We start from the raw sequence: 21,837 nt of genomic DNA on the forward strand, positions 1-21,837 counted from the left end.
TCTGCTATTTAACATTCATGAACTGAAGCTTGTAGTCTGCTGCATATAACACAGAATTTGCTAAGGAAAACCTGCCCTGAGCTCTTAAATTTCTCTTAGAATTACTGTATATTGTTATGTTGGGAATTAGATGAAACATTTCTGAGTGTTTCAGAACAGACAACTGTAGCAACAGGAACCACCTTACGAAGAAATGTGAGGCCTATTCACCATCTGAGCTACGTGGGTAGTGATCTCAGATTGGGGAATTCAAACACTGGTGGCTTATTTATTTATTTACATATCTGGCTGCTTGCTGTTTTGATTATCTATTTATTTGAAGCTGTGCATGAGAAAGTAGCAAAGAGAACAAAAGACACTGCTTCCTCCATACTGGGCATTTAGGTTCTCTGCTCAGCTAGTGGTTCTGCTTATGGACACCTTATCCCATGTTGGATAGATGTCAGACAGGTGGAATGAATCACATTCTAAGGATGCCTCTAACTCGCCACTGACCATGGAAACAGTCACTTTAAGCTCTGCAACTTGCTTTCAGACAGCTGAAGGTAGAGGCAATGAATCCATCAAGCATGTATCTAAATCTTTTTGCTGCTTCAGAGCACAAGATTGCATTTGCATCATGGAGAAGCCGAGTGAGCTTGCGTCTGCTGGCATGGCTGTTTGAACACATCCCTAATTCATCTTGATCTTCTCATGGGTAAGTACAATGGATTCTATTTCTCACAAGACATAATTTAGCATGCAGCACATTCTTGAAAACTGTCCCAGAATTCATTCTGGTTTTGAAACGTGAGTTTTGTTTTCTTAAATCTCATGCTTTTTAACAAAATTGCTACTTTCTGAAACAGTCTCTCATCTTGTCATGAAATACATCTTGTATACACATAATAACTATTTTTTAATTCTGAATTTATGTTTAAAATCCTGTGCTATTTCAAATACAGGCAAAACCATCCTTCCTCTTGTACGGCACTTATAGATGGCATACAGAACTCCCAAACCCCTAAAATTAGTGGCTGATAAAACAGTTTCTTATTCAGCAAATGTAGCGTGTATTTTCGAGCCTCCTAGAGGAGTGCCTAAAGGTCAGATTGGAAGCCTGGCTGAGATAAACATCTACAAAAGGTACAATGTATAGGACTAAGAGTTCTGCAGCATTATTCACCAAGGAACTGCAGGTGTTTTTGTCACTGCTTCCACTCATGTGCATTCATTGACCTTTCATCTGTGCTTTATAACTGTAGGAGAAGAGGAAAATGCAACCTGGTGAGCTTTCCCCTTTATCGAGGGATATAAAATCCTTAAATCCCCTGTAAAGTGCCATAGAAAAACTAGAGCTACAACAGCAGACCCATCAAGTACTGTTCTTACATCTGGATCTTTGGCATTGGTGAACATAATGCAAGAGCTTGTAAAAATCACGTGACACCCTTTTGGTTACTGTAATAAGGAGACAGAGAGACAATACTTCTTGGATCTCCTCCTTCGATTTGCTGCCAGTGCGGGGAAACACATGAGGGAACCCCAAGGGTAAATGTGAGCAAAAAAACTCACTACGTTGACTGAAGGTCAATTCTGTGCAGTGAAACAGCAAATGCCAGGAGACCAGTCAGATCAAATACGATGCACAAGTACCTGCAGACCTGCATGTGTTACGTGATCTCCTCCATGCGCTTCTTCAGGTCCAAATTCAGCAGTCCATGTGTGGAAGTGCTTTACTACATCGGGACCAGGGGTATTAAAACTACAAATGAAAAGACTGTCTGTAACTAAATGTGGATGACAGGTTTAGAGACACAGATTGCTCTGTGATGAAGTGGCTGTATGTTTTATCGATCTGTAGGGGGCATGGAAAATGACCTTAAAGGAGACACTTCTCCCTGCTTCCATTTCAAATTTATTACCAGTTGCATTTTACTTGTATTTTTACTTCACCTTCTTTTTAAATGTTGGCAAAGACTGGAGTGTTAATGTTAGTGTGCATAAATAATTTATTGAATAATAATATATGAAAATGAATTTGATATGCTTCTCTATATGAATGACATTCCATTATGGAAATTTATTAATCAGCACATTCCACTCCATCAAATCTAGATTGTTTGAGGAAGAGGAGGGGAGGAGGTGGAGAGGAAGTTTGGAAAAATGCAGTACAGTGGGCTGACTAAATCTGAATAACACTTGGTCTCTGAAAACAGTTATCAGTGTAACTCAAATCATACTGATGAGATACAGAACAGTTATATGCAGTCATAGTAACAATTTATAATGTTAATATTAATAGCAGTGTCTGTTTGAGAATACAGATTTAAAATAGGTACATACAATTTTATTAAGTATAAAAAGATACCGTGCAGAGCACAATACAATACATTTCAGCTTGAATTCTGGTGGTGCTCAAGCTCCACTGTCTTAATTGACATTGTCACCAACGACCACTGGATAGAGTTACTTCTCTGTATAAAATGAGCTTTTTCTGGATATATTCACAATGTTTGGTTTTAAAAATACAGTAATACTGTTTCACTAGCTACTTACACTAATCAAACACTGACAAGACTGCTGGCCAGCCTGCATCTGGTTTTTAACATACGTACATTACCAACAATTTTCCCTGGTTTGTTTTGCCTCTGAGAATAGATCCTTCAAAATATTAATTGGTACTGGCTGACTTTTTTCCAAGTTCACAATCAGAACACAGCTCACACAACTTCTACATTCCTCACATTGCTAAAGTTCACTGACATCAGCTGAGTCTTCAATATGCAAGGACTGCAGGACTCTCCCCTAAGCTCTTTTCCCCCCGCCAAGCTTTTTCTAATGTAGCACAGAAGGCATGCTTTACATGATTATTTATTAGGATAAGGGGATTCTATTTGCTTTATTTCTTGAAAGTGGATGACGTTTATAGCCTTCCAACTTTATTTTCTTTGGAAAAGCACACATGTAAACTTAATGTAAAATTAATTATGTACTTTGTTTGTACATTCCAATTTGGTTTGATTAAAAAAAAAAAAAGTCAGAACTCTTAACTTCAAATTGATTTAAATGATAATGTGAGGGTCTTAAAAGAAATGACTTACACTTCCTCCTCTCTAAAATATATTAACGTTAGACTGGAAAATAAATTAAATAATACAAAAATGCTGAGATTAGGCTATCACAGGAATATCTGCCAAACAAAGCTTGGTCTTTTGCTAACATTAGCTTACTACATTTGCAATACATGCTAAGCAAAGACCCTACTTCTCTAACAGGTACATTCAGACAATATATATTTTATGGAATAAATATATAATATATCCAGTTATAGATTTCTGAATAGTAGCTATAATAGATACAAGCAATGCCTACATTTAAAAATACAGTTCTAGGATTCCCTAACTTTACCACTAATAAAATTAAAATTGACCTAAAACTTTCTCACTCTGTTGATGCATAATAAAATATATGGAAACACCAAGAGTAAAAAGCCAATTGCTTCTACAAATGGAATACTTTATAAATATAGTAAATTGCTATTTTCAGAGGGAAAATTGAAAATTATAAACAGGAAGTTAGGTTAAAACAGCTCTAAAATATATAGTACAAAGTGGCTATGAAGCGCGATGTATGAGTTTGATGTCTGTGGCAAAATTCTGAACTGATGCAGTTGTTTGTTTCTGGAGATAACTGTAAAGAAAGACTGTCCCCCAAAACAGCCAATCTTGATCTCCTTAAGCCAAAACTTTCACTGACTAGAGAAAGCCAACCAGCCACATTGTGAGAGTAAGGAGTGCAAGATTAGATCAAACAATTATTTGGAAGCCCTGGACTTCTCTGTCTCTTAACATTTATTTACCATGCTGTTCTCATTAGGAATGGAGTCACAGAACTACTATGTATCTGTGACTGCCATGTCCTGAAAAGTCTAATCATGATAAGTACCCTCTATATGGCTGTCTTAACTACATTATTCTTGTACTGAACATTTTCCAGATGAATTCTGTTTCGTGTTTCTGTAGTTGCTTCCTTTTAATGGAATACTGAAGTACAGCTCTGGTTGCTTGATTACTGCACTCTTGATCGAGGCTTTTTTTTTCTTGAGAATAACCTAGAATTAAAGAAACACATTTCTCAGAGCAAGAACAAAGAATTGAGGAATTTAATTGCTGGCTGTCTCTGCCTGCCTTTCTTTCCCTTTCAGTTTAGATAAAATGTAAAATGAGTAAAAATATCTTACTTGCTAAAAAAAAAATAATTTGAAATGCCTTTTTTTTAAAAAAAAAGGAATCTTCACAGACTTCAGTGTTGCCGGCATCAACAAAACTGGAAGTTTGATGGCCTACCAGGGCTTTTTCTTCCCCTAAGTATCAGCAGAGGTCAGTGTCAACGAGTAACAACGACACCATCACTTGGAGCTTCAGTTTATTATCACTAGGGGACTTTATGAATCAGCTGTAGAATATTATTGGTACAAATGTTGCATTTTGGGTACTGCTGGTATAAAATGTAGAGGATCAGGATTTAAGCTCTTACTTTACCACATGCTTCCAATTTGATTTCATTTGAGAAAACAGTGTATTTATTATATATGTACTCAAGACACAAGCTGCCACTGATTTCAGAAAACATACAACTAAGGAAAATCTGGGCTTTGATATCTCTGTACCTCACACATCACCTATTCTGACAGCACTGGAAAACACACAAGCCTCTTGGAAACTGTTGTAATACTGAATATCAGTCATGAGTACTTCCTACCAAACTGGACAGGAGCAGTAAGACCTGTGGCCTCCCTGCACAGGAACCACAGACTGGAGTGTGGGGTTCCTGTAGCAGGAGAGGTACAAGAAAAACTTTTCTTCACATATGAGCAGCAAATGTTAATGCTCTGTTGCACAGTACTAAAGGTATGGTTGAAAATATCTCAAACTATCTAAATCTGGTAGTATATGCTTATCACCGCTGTTTCCAGGCAATGCATATTTCTTATGGAGTCCTGCTTGCATATATGCCAGTGCTGCACAATCAATCTTGGGGTTATTGGAAATTGGCTCCAGAATTTGTTCAGGCCTTTCATTCACCTATTTCCAAAATACATTTTAACTGGGGCAGATCACACGGAAACATACCAAAGGATAAGCTCTCCTAGTCCTCAATGCAGCAAGTGCTTGCCAGGGCTCTCTCCCAGTCCCCAGTGGTTCCCCAACCTGCTCCAGGTGCAGGACCTGATGTCACCCCCGGGGCCATCAGCCCCCACCCCAGGCAGGCCACTGTGCCAGCTTCAGCTCCCCAAAGCACTGCCCTGCCCAGCCTCGGGCCCCACTCAGCTGGGCCCTCCCGTAGGCCCCCAGCCGGGCCTGGTCTTGGACTGGGCTGGTGCTGCCTCGGTGCCCCTGCTGCCTCCTCCTGGCTGGGCTCGGATGGGTCCTGGTGCCAGGCCCTGCCCTGCCGAGGGCCTTAAGGAAGACAATGAATACTCTCACCTACGACATGTGATTTTGCTGTGTATTTTGCTGCTGTTGCTGCTGCTGAATGAGCAATTGTTGCTGTTGCCGACGTCGTGCTGTTCTCAGCTTTTCGAAGCGAGCCTCCATCTCCTCCAGCACCTTGGGAGTGTAGCGAACCACCAGCTTCACGCTGTCCTTGGCCGCCTTCAGGAGCTCCACCGCCTTCTCGTGATGCTCCCCTTCAACGCTCTGGAGGCAAGGAGCACAAACTTAATACCAAAAATGTTGCTTTGATCCAGAACTCTGTCCTCTTTTTTTGCACTTGCTACCATGAAAAAGCTGTCAAGGTTTTAGGAAATTTTCAAGCTTTACAGTTTTCAAGGAACCATTACGGGAAAGCGTGGAGTTAAGTAAGACTTCTACACTATTGTGAATGTGTTCATCTTCATATTTTACATAACTCAAATGTGTTTTAGGTTGCATTACAAACCTAACTTACGATCCACATGAAGAGAAAGGGGAAATACTCTATGTGCTCTATGCAAACAAAAATGCAAAAATCTAACTCAGCTCCTGCAGTAAAAACCCAAACACACTAATTGCAAGGTACAAAAATAAAGTGGAACAGAGTGAACATAAAATCTTATTAACATGTTAGCAAGAAATGAAAAAATTACAAGTCTGAAATTGCGGTTCCTCTCTTATGCTGTGGCCCTGCCAGGATCCCACTGTGAGTGATGGATGGTGACAGAGCAGTCACAGAGCTGCTGGAGGAGGAGCACACCCACAGCTCCCAGGGACAGCCCTTGCACTAAGGAGCTGATGGCACTGCTCACACATTGAACACAGAAATGGCACCGGTTCTGTCGAATGAAACTGGTCTTTACCTGGTTAGCTGTATGTAATCAGACACTAAAACCTGAAGCATTTCAAGTTCTTGCCTAACAAACGCATTTTCTTCCTCTTTCTGGAAAATGCTTTATAGTAAGGTGATACCTGCTGTGTTGCCAAATGCATACCGAAAGGGGCTCAAGCTCTGATTTTTGTGCTAGCTTTGCTTGAAACAGAAGATTTCCAAAGTGGGGAAGTAATTTGGCTGTGAAAAGAATATTTAATTTCTATCATTAAATGGATTGACTGGAGTGCTTTTCATACATGTTGATTGTTCCACTCCTTAGGAACAAGGGTGACATTTTCTAATGGTGTGTGATTGCCGAATTGGTGTAGGATATAGTCCAAAAAACAAAAGTATCTCTGCACAGAAAAAAGCTTACACCACCGAGATCTTCATATTGATTTTAGACCATTTAAAAATGTCAATTTCTTCCCACATAAAATAAGAAAACAAGCTTTTACTACATGCTGGTTTAAAACTTCAATGTATACCCTGCTATTTAAAATGAAACTATAACCAAAGGCCTCCAGAGAGAAGCATCAGCGTTAAAAACATTCGATGCTCATTTCATGCTAAAAGAATAACTTAGCATCGTTATAGCAACTGTCAGATGTTAGAAGATGCTAGAAATGCTGAGAAGCATTGTCCAAGAATACAATGAATAAGAATTCTGCTGTGGCACACCATGAGCTAGCAATAATGATTCAGAAGTTTCAAAAACCAGACACAATGCACTTCTACATAAATTATATACACAACACAATCCAAGCTTATCACCATGGTGTTTATCCTCCTGCCTCCTGGTAAATGTCCTTCAACACATTAATCCAAATAATTATTTCAATAGTCTTGGTCAACTGACAGACTCATGTTTCTACAGATATGTTACGATGCTTCAAAAACAATGCAACTTACAGAAATAATGAATGTTATTTCATGTGCCAAAATGATTATCAGAAAAAGAGAAAACCTTGAAATAAACCTTGCCTCCTCCTGGAAGCGTTCAAGGCCAGGCTGGATGGGGCTTTGAGCAACCTGGTCTAGGGAGGTGTCCCTGCCTATAGCAGGGGGTTGGAACTAGGTGACCTTAAAGGTCTCTTCCAACCCACACCGTTCTGTGATTCTAAACATCTACTTGATTGTTGAGAGAAATAAATGGCTTCATGTTTTGGAACTGTACGCTCATGAAATTTGTCCAGTAGGTTTCCTGTTCAAAGATCTTCAAGAAAATTCATGATCCGTGATGACCAGACTTGCTAGAAACTGTGACTGGGATAAATCTGCTGAACAAACACTGCTATCCAGAAGCAATGTGGGGAAAAAAGGATTTAGCTTAAAGTACTGGAAGAAGAAATTGTTGCTGTGTAAGAAACAGTGAATGCAATGCTCCAAAAAGTGCTGAAATAGCAATCTGTAGATGAATGCTGTGAATGCACTCTCATAAAAAAAAGTCGTACACACAAATTAAAACATCTTCCGCAAGTTGTAAATGACATCAATAAAGAATTATGATTTTATGTGTTCTTTAAAGGAATTATAAGATGGAGTACTTTAACATTTCATACATACTAGCAATCTGTATTTAATTCATGAATGCCTGTTTTCTTCCCATTTGTTTTTCCTGCTTACAGCCAGTATTTTCTAATTAGAAATGTAGTGTTTGACTTTGTTGCTATCCAGGTCAATGGAAAACTCCCATTGACTTGAATAGTAATGATACAGAGCTCTGAACCATAAGCAAAATGGGGAAACAAACAAAGACAGAATAAAATATAGTTGTGCTAAAAACAAATCTTACTGTCCAAACTTACCCAGCTCAGGTCTTAACCAAAGGTTTCAGCTGCTTTTAAATCATTGCTATACTTGCCATTAACATCTTCACTGCTACTTGCACTCGTTTTGAAAGCCCAAGAAATGCCTTTTCTGCATAGCTGAAGCTGCTCAACACAAATAGGAGAACCCCTTGGAGTAGGGAAAAGAGGTTATGCCAGCAAAAGAAGTTGTTTTGCAGATTGATTTCTCCTCTCTCCACAAATCACTACGGTTGTGCTGGCAAAAAGCTCCTGCTGCTATCAGTCATACCTGCACAAGGGATTTCACTGCCTGGATTACACTGGCTGGGGACATGGCAAGGATCTGACACTTACATTACTTTAGAACTGCCCACCAAACGTGAGATCTAGCATTTTTGTATTTTGATTTAATATGTAATTGTTGCCTATGTATATTTATATACATATTTCTTTCCCTTATTGCATTGGCAGATTGTATTAACAAGAAAGATGAAATACTTCACAGACAGGAATAGCTGAAAGAACTGCAGACGTGGTTCAGGAAACACCAATATTTACAGAATCCAAGCAAACAGACTTGTCATAAATATAAACAAAACTAAAACCCAGTCCCTTGCAGACAAAAAAGAGAATCCGGTTGTTACTCCACGTGATGAGAGACAGACTAGAATATTTCTACAAGGTATCTGTAAGCAAACGCTTGGGTGAGAAATTAGCATTTCTATATCTATTTTACATCCTTGTCTGTATCTGACTCAAACCAGGTATCTGATAAACACAGAATCTTTGCCAGGTATTAACAGTTACCACAAATGCCTTTGCCAAGCCATCTGCAGGGCTTGGTGCTTTCAATTTCCTTTACTTTTAGGGGCTATGGGACAAACGTATGTAAAGAAATACCCAGCATAAGGAGAAAACAATTTCTTTAACGTCTGGTGAAACTGTTCAAGGAACAGTCATCCTAGTCACGCTGGGATAAAGAATCTGGATTCTGAACACTCTGCTCTAATTTTATGTTGATAATTATGAAGTTGGATAACCACCAAATTCTGGGCACAAACAAGTTACACTTACTTCATTTTCGTTCCGTGTTCCACTGCTGAGCCGTCTGTTATACTGTACATACTGTATATTATTTGCTTTTCTTCAGTTAAATTCAGAGTTGCACAAGTGAACTAGCACCAGTGAACAATGTTAAATTTAGACCTCCTCCTGTCTCAAGCTGTCTGCAAACAAGTTGCCAGTTCTATAATTTTTCTCTTTTATCGAATTATGTTGTATGGGCTTATTGAGCCCATATGAGCAGTTGCTCATAGGCATTATTTCAAGTATGAAATTGCAATTCAAATTTCAAATTCTGTTGTTCAGACTCTGCAAGCAGCTCTGATGTATCTCAGGATCAGCTTTCTCACATGCCTACATGCAATTGGGAATTTTATATTGTGTTTTCTGCTACATTAGCTTAATACGCATTGTAGAGCACATTTGTGATTTTTTTTTGGAAGATTATCATGAAGTAGAGGTGACAACAGAGTCAAAGTCAGTGTATCTATTTAAGTGAAGGTTCACTACTTTCCTCCTCAGTATTTGCCTACACATTGTTGAAAGTAAAAGGATTTTTTGAGAATCACATATCAATTAGTGGATAAACTCCTCACTCCTGAATATTTGTTTACCTATGGAAAAGACAGCTGAACAATAACAAAATTATTCAATCTACTTCCAGTCAGTGAAGTTCAGGCAATATACTCATTAAACGTTCATTCGGTTTCTTTTTCCCTGAGACTAAATGATCTTTTGTTTCTTTGTTTTTTATCTTTTTCTTCTTGTTGTGTACTGGGGCTAGGAAGCTTACAGAATGATTATTTCTCTTTTGAGAACAGGATTGTTGATAGAAGAAGTGGTAAAAAGCCTGTCTGAAGTGTAATGCTAATACTCAAGACAAGGGGAATACCTATTGTTTGAGATAAACAGATGGCAACATGAAAGCATGTAGAATAGAGCACTTCCTTCATTCTTCACAGACTTGCAACAAGAAGAAAACTTAAGCTGCAATGCCTGATATTTATGACCAGATTCAGAAATTGCTTGTGACTCCCTTTGGTGTATTTAAATACAAGGTTCAGATGGAGGTTTTACACTGAAAAAGATTATGTTTTCATTAAGAGAAGAGTGGGGTGATATGATTGCAAAGCTTACATTTTTAGGAGTTTATTTTATTTTCCTTGTAAAAGGGAATAAAAGGCAAAATGAAAGGTAAGATTTGACCCATATTATTACAGGTGGAACCTGATTTTCCCTCTCTGTTCCAAAAGCCTTTTATTTTTACCTCCATACTGACATTTATAATAAAACTACAGTGAAACACTCCATCTTGCAGTACTGACTTAAGTGAAAAATGACTATGTAAAAATGAGCCTTTTTAACTTACCATACCTGCTCCCTGTATGCGTTCATTTGCACAGTTAATTCTCTGATAAATGTATCATAGGTGGGTGAATGTCATTAAAAGAAATCTGGAAGGCTTTTGCCATTGCAAATCAGTGGCAAATGTGTTTATCTTTTTTTTTTTTTAAATGCTCTGAAGGTCACAAGACTACGTAAGTACTACTGAGGCATCAATATTTGGAAAGACCTGCATGTCTCAGAGGCTACGGAATGCAAAAACAACAAAAGCTGTTTTAATGCTTTTACTACATAAGGAATTTGCTCAATTATCAATTAGAAAGAGATAGCTTCCCTGTTAGTTCGGCATGTGGTGTGAATTTAAAATGAAGCTCTTCAAGAAACCTCCATTTCAACACAAACTGTAGTGGCACAAAGTTGCTTGCCTCACCACATCATAAATGAACACTGAAGGTGACTCGCAGAGCTAATTCTTTGTATTTCATGCGGTTGGACTTTCAATCGGGGTATCAGAACAGCTGTGGAAAATGAAAATCCAGATGCAAATGAAAGGTCTATCGAATTTCCACATACCACTCCGTTAACTGAGAGCAGCTGGTCGCCCCGTTTGAGCCCTCCGTGCCTTTCTGCCACTCCTCCAGGAATTATGCGGGAAATGTAAATGGGTGAATTTTGTTCCTTTCCTCCCATCACATTAAATCCCAGGCCTTCATCTGTCTTTGGCAGCTCAACCACTCGCGGGTGTGAATGGCCTTCGCTTGCAGCAAAAGCAGCAACTGTTGCCTGGAAGAAAAAACAGTGATTTGGCTATACAGGGAGAACGCTGATACACTCTGTTGTTCATTCTGCAGGAAGAACTCTGTGAAAACATTTCAGCATCTTATTCTGCCTTTTTTTTTTTCTTTTTCTTTCTGATTATCTGAAAGCACTTTGCAAAAATTAAGTTCCATGCCATTGCATTTGAAATAAAGGAATAAGCAGAAGAGTAGAGAATTCAGTGACTTGTCAACGGTAACCCAGAAAGTTAGCAGCAGAGCCAGAAGGAGGTACCAGGAAGCCTGACTGTGCAGGGGTGAGCATTTCTGACCTACTGCAGTTCTTCTTTACCTTTTCACAGGGAAAAAGTGCTAGTGTTGGATCAGATGATGTGAACTGCACTGTGTTCCTAGCTGAAACAAAGTGGATGAACAGAATCGTTAACTCTCTGCTTTGCTTTCCAATGTGCAGAATTGGTTATCTTATTCTTTGTGCACAGAAAAGTTCCTGAAAGGATACTGTCTTAAGAAGTTTAATTATAATCTTCACGAAATTTCACTAATGAAATAACTCCTGGAACAGGAATCTGATTTTTTACAATATAATCTGATTGAAACTTTTATTGAAAAATTAATTTTTAAGAGAATGTATTTATAGATAAATTTAAAAAATCATAGATTTTCATTCTTAATTTGGAAAAAAATCACACAGCAAACTGTAAAGCCTGTACTCAGAAAACTGTAACACATTATATTTCAGTTTTTCACTGCAGATGTTTTTTACTTTAATTACAGATCTCGGTAAATAATCAAATAAACAATATTTGCATCCTTTTCAAAGTATGTCTGTAGGCCAACCTGCTAGAACAATTCTGCATTACACTAATACTTTTTGAGCATCCTAACAATGCTTATGCTTAATAGAAGCTAGTAGATGACATGACATAATGGATCGTTCTTGGTTAGGTGTTTTTGCACATGCAGACCTCGTCATCATGCACACATTTAATGTCAGACATGAATGCACTAGGAGAATGCAATGCAGACAGCCCAGAAATAACCAGGAAATATTGCGATATCGAAACACTGCTCTGTAACCCTGCTGTTCTATATGAATAAGAAATGAGAATGGCAAACACTAATTGGATTTCTCCCCATTTATTATGCAACATAGCAGAAATTTCTGTGTTTAGTTGTAGTGTCGACAAAGCGGGATCTCATATATGCATTTCTCTATATTGCAGCACAGACCTTAAAAATGTACATTGTCCATTAAGTTTCTCTCAGACGAAGGTTAAAATCAGAACAACCTGATGTTCTACTTAGTAAGGAAAATATACCGAAGTTTTAAGTATTATTTGCTGGCTACTATTGGGCTTACTTTTCTAAATCACTGCAGAAATCTTTTAATAACTTACTCCCAACCTTCATCGTTTGACGCAGCTTTACATGAAAATTCCTAACACAAATGCATAATGGTAAGATCTTATTCCCATTAAGATTTCCGGGAGTCTGTCACTAACTTCCCAGGAGTGAGACCATAATGAAATACTTCTAAACTGGATTAATGGCTTTTGCAGGTTTACGTGTTCTGCACAGCACCTGCTTTACCATCCAGAAGACAATCTTGAGTACAAAACGATAATGGAAAAAGTAAAGTCATGGTGAGTGAACATCCCTGTTTGGAATTGTCGATCTTATGAAAATATAGAGCATATTACACACCAGAATACAGAATATATTCCTCCAAGGTTGTGTGGATTTCCTTAGAAAATTACCGTTTTACTAATAGCAATAATACTGCTGTCATGGTCTAAGGATACGAGAGGAGCAGGTTCATATGAACAGAGAGACAAAATACTTCATTAGAACAGGTAATGCATTAGAAAAAGTGGACTTGCATTTGGCTGTGGATCTCCTGATCCAGCCATTTGTGTCACTGCTCATCCTCACTACTTGCTCAGCACCTACAGCTCCTGTTAATTGAAGTTAAATTTTGACTGTGCAGTTGCTACCTCCTAAATCATTGTGTCCTCACTGGATGAGATGTATGCAAAAATAGTCCACTGAAATATAGACTGTAGCAGGCAGACTTCTATAGGATTACCCAGTAGATTTGCTTTTGCAAAGCACCTTTTCAAAAAACATCAATTTCCACAAAATCATTCTCTTTTCTTAAGCTACAGAAGCAGCATAAAGGTTTAAATTTTCCATTATGATTGTTACCTGGGAAGTAGCACTGGTTCTAGACTCTGGGCTGCCACTGATGTCTAAATTTTCTTACAGTGTACACACGAATACCTGAAACACACACGCGCACAGTCAATTACTGGGTCACTTTGGTACCACGTACTTCAACAGTTGCACGTATCCTACCTTTGCAGTGGCCCTGGCTCGGAACTCGGGACAGCCATTAACAGTTATGGTTTCATGCATGTATTGATACACCTAAAATGTTCACGAAAATAAAATGAAATTAATTAGAGAAGCAAAACAAGGATTTTATATTAATTGAGACAGGACACTTCCTTTCCCTCCTAAGATGATGTTTCATTAATGCTGTATCCATGCTGTCATGTAAGTAAGTGTCTGCCGAACTTGTGCATGCTTAAGTTTACAGGGAACATGAGCCCACACTTCCCATGATACTTTGTAGTCTTAACTGTACATCTTCCAACATTGTTCCCTTCAAACCTTTAGCACAACACTTCCCAAAAATGGGACAGTTTGGTTTTGTGGTACCCAAACACTGGGTTATCTCTGTGACTGATGTGAACTCAAATGATCTGAACTGATCTGAACGGTGTCTCTGCCTCCACCGATGGCTTTTTTGTTCTCTGACCTTTCTAATGAAGTAAAGATTTAGGAGGCTGATCTTAAAAAAAAAAAAAAAAAAAAAAAAAAGTAACTTGCTCAGCATCTCAGCATACAGATGCTGAAGAATGGAATTGAAAATTAAATTTTGGAGAAAGGTCACTGCACCAGTTTTCATCAACCACAGCTAGGAATGCGGAAAAGGGCTGGCAGTCTGCTAAGTCAGACCTGGAAAATGGGTAATACACAGGTCACTCCGAAAGTAAAGTCTCCTATTTATTTCCATGGAAACTACAACAGCTTCAAAGAGCACAATTTTTGATAGGGCAAATTCTTAACTACAAAACACTATTTTTCAACACAGTCTCCACTATAAACTATGCATTATTGCCAGCAATGAACAAGAACCTGCACGCTGTGATCGTAAAAATCTGCACCAGTAGAGATGACCCACAGTTTCTCAGCTGCTATGACAGTGTTGTTGCTGAGATGCACCACCCACTGCCTCACTGTGCTCACATTGACTGTTTGCTCTCCATAAATGTTCTGCAAACGTCAATGAATGTCAATGGGTGCCACTGGAAGAATTAAATGACACCCCTTTGCTTCAAACACACTTTCATGTCAGATATCATTCTGTCAGACTGCCCCTCTGCTGCCATCTGTAAAATGGCAACAAAATGTAATGGAATATTAATGGGGTGGTTCAACTTCTACTGCCATACCAACAACATCCACCTCCAGTGGGACAAAAGAATAAAATAAGAAGCACTGCTTTCGGAGCAGCCCTCATATCATTCTTTAGAACACAACTGTACACTCAAATAAATGGCATGAGATTAACATTGTTAACAACTTTCCCTCTGTTGTCTTTTCTGATACACACTCTTGGCCCCCTTTATATGGTTCTTAATTCTCCCTTTTAAACACTTCCAGTATAGAAAAAGCCTCTCTGCAGGCATGAATGAACACACTCTTTGTTCCATGAGTTTGTCTCATTCCTAGATGAAAAATATTTTAAAAAAGCCTTGTTGCTAGTCAGCCATTTTGAAATAATCTCCAATAAATAAATAAATAAATAAATAAATAAATAAATAAATAAATGACAGTTTTTTGAAACACAAATGTGTATGCATACAAACAAAATCTTTCACTCCTCTTACAAAACCAGCCAATCTAAAAAAGTGTTCCTATATACCACTGATTTACTCTGAGTGTTTTCTTGACATACTTCATCAGGAATTCTGTCTTTTCGTGTGTTTTAATTCATGCTGTATTCCTGAGAGAGATCTTCTGCTGGTAAATCATGTTCACTTTTATGGCAATCTTTCCTGGGGTTCTTGAGGAATGCAGACTCAACTGTACTTTACACAGTATTTTACCTTTCACTGATGTGTTGATACTTTAGTAGGAATTGCTGAACATCTTTCGTTGATAATGTCAATGTTACTTTGGCAGACCAGATGTCAGGTCCTGTATTTAACTTACTTACAAACAACAATTTATCCCATTGATGGTAAAACTTCCTCATTGCTATGACCTGATGACTTGCTATACAGAATCATATACATATATATATCTCCACTAAGCCAGTTATTATAATACCTACACACTGATGAACATATTGCTACAAACTTCTAAATGGAATTAAGACAGGTAGCTCACATCAGATCTCAGCTAACAGACAACTTTTGGGATGACTGATTCCCAAATCTTTTTTGAGGAACACCATACACAAGAGAAGGACAAAGAAGTGAAGGAGATAACAAATACAAGCATTTTAGAGATATAAAATATATTAACTGCTTCGAAAGCACAGTAAAAGATTTTTGTCTTGATTATCATCAGCACATAGGCCCATCTAAGACTTAATGCAGAAATACTGGGTCCACTGAATACATCTAAGGCAGAGGGAGAAGACTGAAATATTTCCTGCTTTCTACATTTGAAACAAAATCTTTCTTCCATTGGTAAAATTGACATTGATTTCAGCAGAAGCTGTGATTTTGCCTTTAGTTTTAAAAATATGGAAAAAGAAACATTTTACAGCCACTAAAAGGTGTCTGGTTTGCTTTAGCTTTGCACTAGACTATGCCTTCAACTAACAGATTGAGTCTACATTTTCAGCATAATCTTGCATAGATCAGTTCAACATTTATTCTAAGTATTACGGCGTAGGAGAAGTCATTATATAAGAACAACCACTGTGTAACTGCAGTTATGAATAATTAAACACCTGCTATTTCAAAACCCATACTGTATTGAATCACTGATAATGCTCTATTCTTGGTACTTGTCAGTTATCTTACATCATGAGAGGAGATTGTCCATATCATTTATTCTTCCACTGGTATAAATGTTGTGGCTGGCTAGAATGTCTAAAAGCAAGTGTTTTATTACTGAAGAATTATGACATTAAACTTCTTTGAAAACAGGTCACAACATTTCATACATAGGAACACTTACTGTTAAAATATTCATTCCTAAGGTAGAATATCACAAATGATATTGTGAGCTGATAATGATACTTCATTTGATTATTAGCTAGGTCTAATGTCATGCAACTCCACAGCGTCTACATCCTACTAGTATGTAGCTGACAGGTTTCATAGTATCCAATGTCCTGATAAGTAATTTGTATACTGATGAAGGAAAAAAAACTCATTAGCAAGTGATTAAGCTAATACATTTTAAAAGAATCAACCAACTCAAATAAACATGAAAAATGCAATCAATAATGCTATTTATTGTAAATTATCAAAAGTAATATATTTAGAATGATCACCTGCCACCAGTTATCAGTGATCATACCACCTACAGCACAGTTCATAGGAAAATAAGTTTTTCATCTCAAACCTAATTCTTTATAAAACAACAGGTCTTGAATATATGCTTCAGGCTATCATTAATCTAATTCTCCTGCATAATGATTGCTACATAATGTATAACGTAATTTGAGCTAAAGAAGGATAAAACATACACCTAAATGACTTTCTTCTTATTAACTCAGTTTAACAACCACATGCAGATTGGTTGTTCCATGAAGTTCATTAAACTCTTTCTAAGGTTCAGACTGCTGACTTCAGCAACGCACAAAAGGACAAGTCCACAAATGGGAAGGGAAGGGAAGGGAAAATGAAATCTCAGCATTTTGAGATGCAAAGTCACAGCTGTAAGGTCAATGTTTCCAATAATTTTACCCCACACCTTTTGTAGGCATACGGCCAGCTTCCACATGCTGCATGTTCACTAGGTAAAAGCATGCTTCACACAAGGGTCTGTTCATACAGCTCCCATTTGTGCTGTGGAGACGGAAATGCTCAGCTCCATTTTCTTTTCCATGCAGCACAGAGATCACAACACTTATCAAGAAACACTGGAAGCCTGCATGGTGCTTTTTTAGTGGCTGCAGGAAATCTCCTCAGACATCATAATCTACAATTATTCTCCCACAGTACTCAAAAAGTACAAGAGAGGTGAAGGTAAGAAAATAAGAACTAAAAAATCTGAACTTGGAAGTGAATCCTTGGGCTGTGGCAGCCTGTGCTGGCACACAGAAGTGTACTTTGGGTTACATCTCCCAGCAGGTGCTGCAGTGCATCAGATGCAGCAGGTAATCCTAGCATGGTGATGGTTCTCATCTCCACCCATTCTGCTACGACACAAATAAGCTGGTTTAGCATCCTGAAGCACAGGGCTGCCTTACGGGTAATTCAGGAGCTGACTTCTTAGCAGAAATTACTCCGTATGGACTCATAACAAAACAGCATGTACCAAGCTGGCCTATTTCTGTAGACGTGAGTCTTCAGTAGGAGACTCAGGGCTAGCAAGGCACTTAGCAGCCTGTTTTATAAAAGTGGCCACACGAAGCATTCTGAAAAAATCCTGCATGATGCTGTGCATTTTCTGCTAAACTCCAGAACTTACAATTTAATTAAAAGGATTCTGTTCCATTAACTTCTGTAAGTGGTATTCAATGCTTCCTCCTAACACAATATTACATAATTCTATGTTGTAAGTGTATCTACAGTAACGATGCTCAACAGATTTTAAGACAACTTGTTCTAAACAGCAGGGAAGAAACAAGAGGCAGAAATCATTCTGCAGCAATGAACAAGTATTCAAAAAAGATGCCAAATCAAAACAAACAACCCAAGACAGAGTATACTGCAATTTAGACCTACAAAAAAGCAGACTCAGAAAATCTTTGTTGAGATTATTAAGTGAAGAGGCAACCTGTAGGAGGTATGTAGGTCACTCCAAAAGTAACGCCTCCTTTTTATTTCCACGGAAACCACAACAAAAACAGAGAGCACAATAACACTCTTTGATAGAAAAATTCTCAGTTACAAAATGCTATTTTTCAACATAGTCACCATCTTTAGCTATACATTTTTGCCAGCAATGAACAAGAGCCTGCATGATTTGATCATAAAAATCTGCACCAGCAGAGGTAGGAAAATGTTGCCCACACACTCCATCTTTCATTGGCCTGAACAGATGGAAATTAGAAGGTGCCAAATCAGGACTGTACAGCGGCTGTGGTAGGACAGTCTAGCCAATGTGCTCCACAGTCTTCAAACTGGTATGGGGCCTGGCATTTCCATGTTGCAAGAGAAAGACTGTCTTCATCTTTGGCCTGACACTGGAAGTTTGAACCTTCAGCTCAGTCAGAATTGCCATGTAGTGGTCAGAGTTGACGGTTTGTCCAGGTTCCAAGAAATCCAGAAAGATCACCCCTTTCCTACACAAAAAGAAGTGCACATCACTTTACCTGCAGAGGGCTGCATCTTGAACTTTTCCTTCAGTGAGAAATTTACATCTCACCACTCCACAGACTGCCATTTTGACTCCAGCTTGTGGTGACACCTTGTCTCATCAGTATGTGAACCAGGAAACTGTGACCTTCAGCCTTAAACTGGTTCAGTAGGTCCTGAGAAATTTATGCATGGTGTTCTTTCTATTCCTATGTGAGCATTCATGGGACACACATGGCACAAACTCTGTGATACTCCAGCATTGCCACCATCATTTCCAATGCACTGAAGCCAATATTCAGCTCTGTACACAGATCTCTGGTCGTAATCTGCTGATTTGCACAGTTGAGCTGATTGAAACGCCCTTCATTCTGTAGTGTGACAGCTGTGCAAGGCCATCTGGAACATGGCTTGTCTTTCATGTTGCTGTTGCTTCTGTTGAAAGGCACCACCCACTGCGCTCACCTCTATTGACTGGTCTCCATAAATGTACAGCAAGTGTCAGTGAATGTATATGGGTGCCATTTTTTCCATGTGGAGGAATTCAGTGACACACCTTTGCTTCACACGCACTTCCATGACAGAATGCCCCTCTACTGCCATCTCTCACATGGCAACAAAATGTAAGAGAACACTGGTGGAAAGATTCAACCTCTACTGCCTTATCACCATCACTTACCATCACTCTGATATCATGGACCAATATAATAATAAAATAGGATGCACTGCTTTCAGAGCAGTCTGTAGTAACCAGTTTTGTTTCTATGGTACCTGAATCATCATACTGTATAGAAAAGATGTAAAAGTCTTCCTTAAGGAAGTCACAAACTAATTAAGTGCCAAAGGTAAGTAGTTTTAATGATGTAACAAAACAACCTGCAAAAAGATTGGTGAGCTGTGTTTAGCACACAGATTAGCACTGTACTGATTCAGTTTCTTTAGCTTGCCTGCCAAATTTTTTATTGCTTCAATACAGAAGGGAATTTTATACCTTTTTTTTGGAAAAAGTCTTCCAAGGAAAGGAACACAGGAGCTTGTCAGAATGCACAGAGATGGGAGACAGCTTGAAAATAATCAGTACAAGGAAGACATAATAGGTTTTACTGCATTGATACAGTCATGTCAATGGAACAGTATAAGTGTGCACCCTTGCAGAACTGAGGGTAAGAGAAATTATTATTTACTTACATCTGAGTATGATGCTTCTGCCATCAACTACTCTGAATCCTTGTCTTCCTAATTGTCTACAATTGATAGAAAGGATGAACTAAATTTTTTTGCCTTCTGAGATATCAAGAATATCTTCATCAGTCATCTCTTATCCTCCTGTGAAGAGTACATGTCTGAGTGTATGTGCTTCATGCAGCACAGCTTGGCCTCTCCTTTCTTCATTTCTCTTCCCCAAACCTGCAGTTGATTCTCAATCCTTCAATTTTTTTCTGATGTAAGTCTTAACATCGACATTTCATCTAGTGGGGCTTGTACTTGGGGTAGGAGAATTTCTGCCTTTGATAAAGGGAGGAGCAGTGGTGCAAAGCTGCACAGGGGAACTGTTTGACTTGCACTGTAGTGCTTGTGAACACTGTGCTTGTAATTGTAAACTTAGATTTGCAATCCTGTCTTCTTTCTCCTCTCTTTGTTTTTAATCATTTTTACCTCTTCACATTCTATTCAGCATTTTTTTTCCTTCCCCATAACCTCTTGCCTATATTTTCCATTCTTAACCCAATATATTTGTACGTGTGCGGAGAGGGATGCATTGGTCCTTTTGCCTGAATAGACTCCTTCAGAGCTATAGGTCAGCACTCAATTCAGAGAGTAAACCTACCACACAAGTGGACAAAGATGCTTTAAATACTACAAAGATCAGGGGGAACTCCGACCTGAATAAATCAACATACAAAATAAGGAAAAAGGAGAAAAACACAGAGTCAAATGCAACCAGAAGAGTATATGTAACTAGAGTGAAGGTATGCAGATAACCAGGCTATCCTTCTACTCTGTTAACTATTTTTTACCTCTGTAACCATACTCAAGTTCAAAACCAATGTAATGGAGAACTCCCTTTCAGTCAAAAAATCATGACGGCTCAATTAAAATGAAAAATCTCTAACGATAGTATGAATCCCTGACATTCTGTGGTTCTGTGATTACCTCCAGTTTTATCGCTCTTCAATATCATGTGGAATTTCTGGTTTCATGCCTGTGTTCTGTTTCTTTAAATTATCTTATGTGATAAATATGTTCACATGTTTATCACAAGCATGAATACATTATAAAAGTGCATTTTCTCCAATACAGCTACAGCCTCCAGCTAAGATACTGTCCTAAACAAAATCACATACCGCAGGAGAAGACAGCAGTTCCGTGGGCAAGTTTAAAACAGATGTATTTTCCAGCATATCCCAACAACAACAACAAAAAACAAGGGAAAATTCTGGATAATTGAAGAGAATGAGAATTTGACAAAATATTGGCAACCTTATGGAATCACTGGCTGTGGATGCCATATACACAGATGACAACATTCAGATAATGATAAACCTAGATTATTCTTAAGCACAACTGTTTGAACAAATGAACCACAAATGCCCATTTTGTTACAGGCTTATGCCACATGTTTGATTAAACCTGACAGAAGCAGCGTTAGGCACACACACACACGTATTCACACTGCACAATGTACAGTCTTCATTCTGACAGAAGGTCTTCCTCATAATGAACAATAAACGGATGCCTGAACAGAAGACATGACATATTATAAGGCTTGCTGGGAGAACCAAGAAGTCTGTATTGCATAACTTATTTCCTGCAGCTACTGAATTTGGACAACTCATAGAAAAAGCTGATTTGTGACAAGTAGTCTATATTTATGAGCTATTTATATCTGACACAGCATGGTTATTCAAGGTTGCTGGCATTTGGAACATTTTTGTATTATAAGCTTTCATTAGTCTGTAAGCAGCTACATGATAGCATTAGGTA

The 21,837-nt window shown here is 38.3% G+C and overlaps 1 protein-coding gene across 3 annotated transcripts in view; it reads right to left on the minus strand.

Moving 5' to 3' along the window:
- Positions 1-2,042: 2,042 nt before the first annotated feature.
- LIN7A (lin-7 cell polarity scaffold A) overlaps positions 2,043-21,837 on the minus strand; it is a 49,059-nt gene continuing 29,264 nt past the window's right edge. The window contains exons 3-6 of one of the 3 annotated variants that reach the window (XM_085221962.1): positions 13,658-13,729; positions 11,100-11,309; positions 5,473-5,681; positions 2,043-4,093 (exon numbers count right to left, since the gene is read on the minus strand). In XM_085221962.1, the coding sequence (XP_085078088.1) occupies positions 4,051-4,093; positions 5,473-5,681; positions 11,100-11,309; positions 13,658-13,729 (534 nt within the window). In that variant the 3' untranslated portion in view covers positions 2,043-4,050. Of the gene's footprint in view, positions 4,094-5,468; positions 5,682-11,099; positions 11,310-13,657; positions 13,730-21,837 lie in introns of all 3 variants that reach the window. The other 2 variants (XM_085221972.1, XM_085221975.1) reach the window with 2 other exon arrangements.

Source organism: Meleagris gallopavo, chromosome 1 (genome assembly GCF_905368555.1).
Source record: "Meleagris gallopavo chromosome 1, MGAL_WU_HG_1.1, whole genome shotgun sequence".
Taxonomy (NCBI): domain Eukaryota; kingdom Metazoa; phylum Chordata; class Aves; order Galliformes; family Phasianidae; genus Meleagris; species Meleagris gallopavo.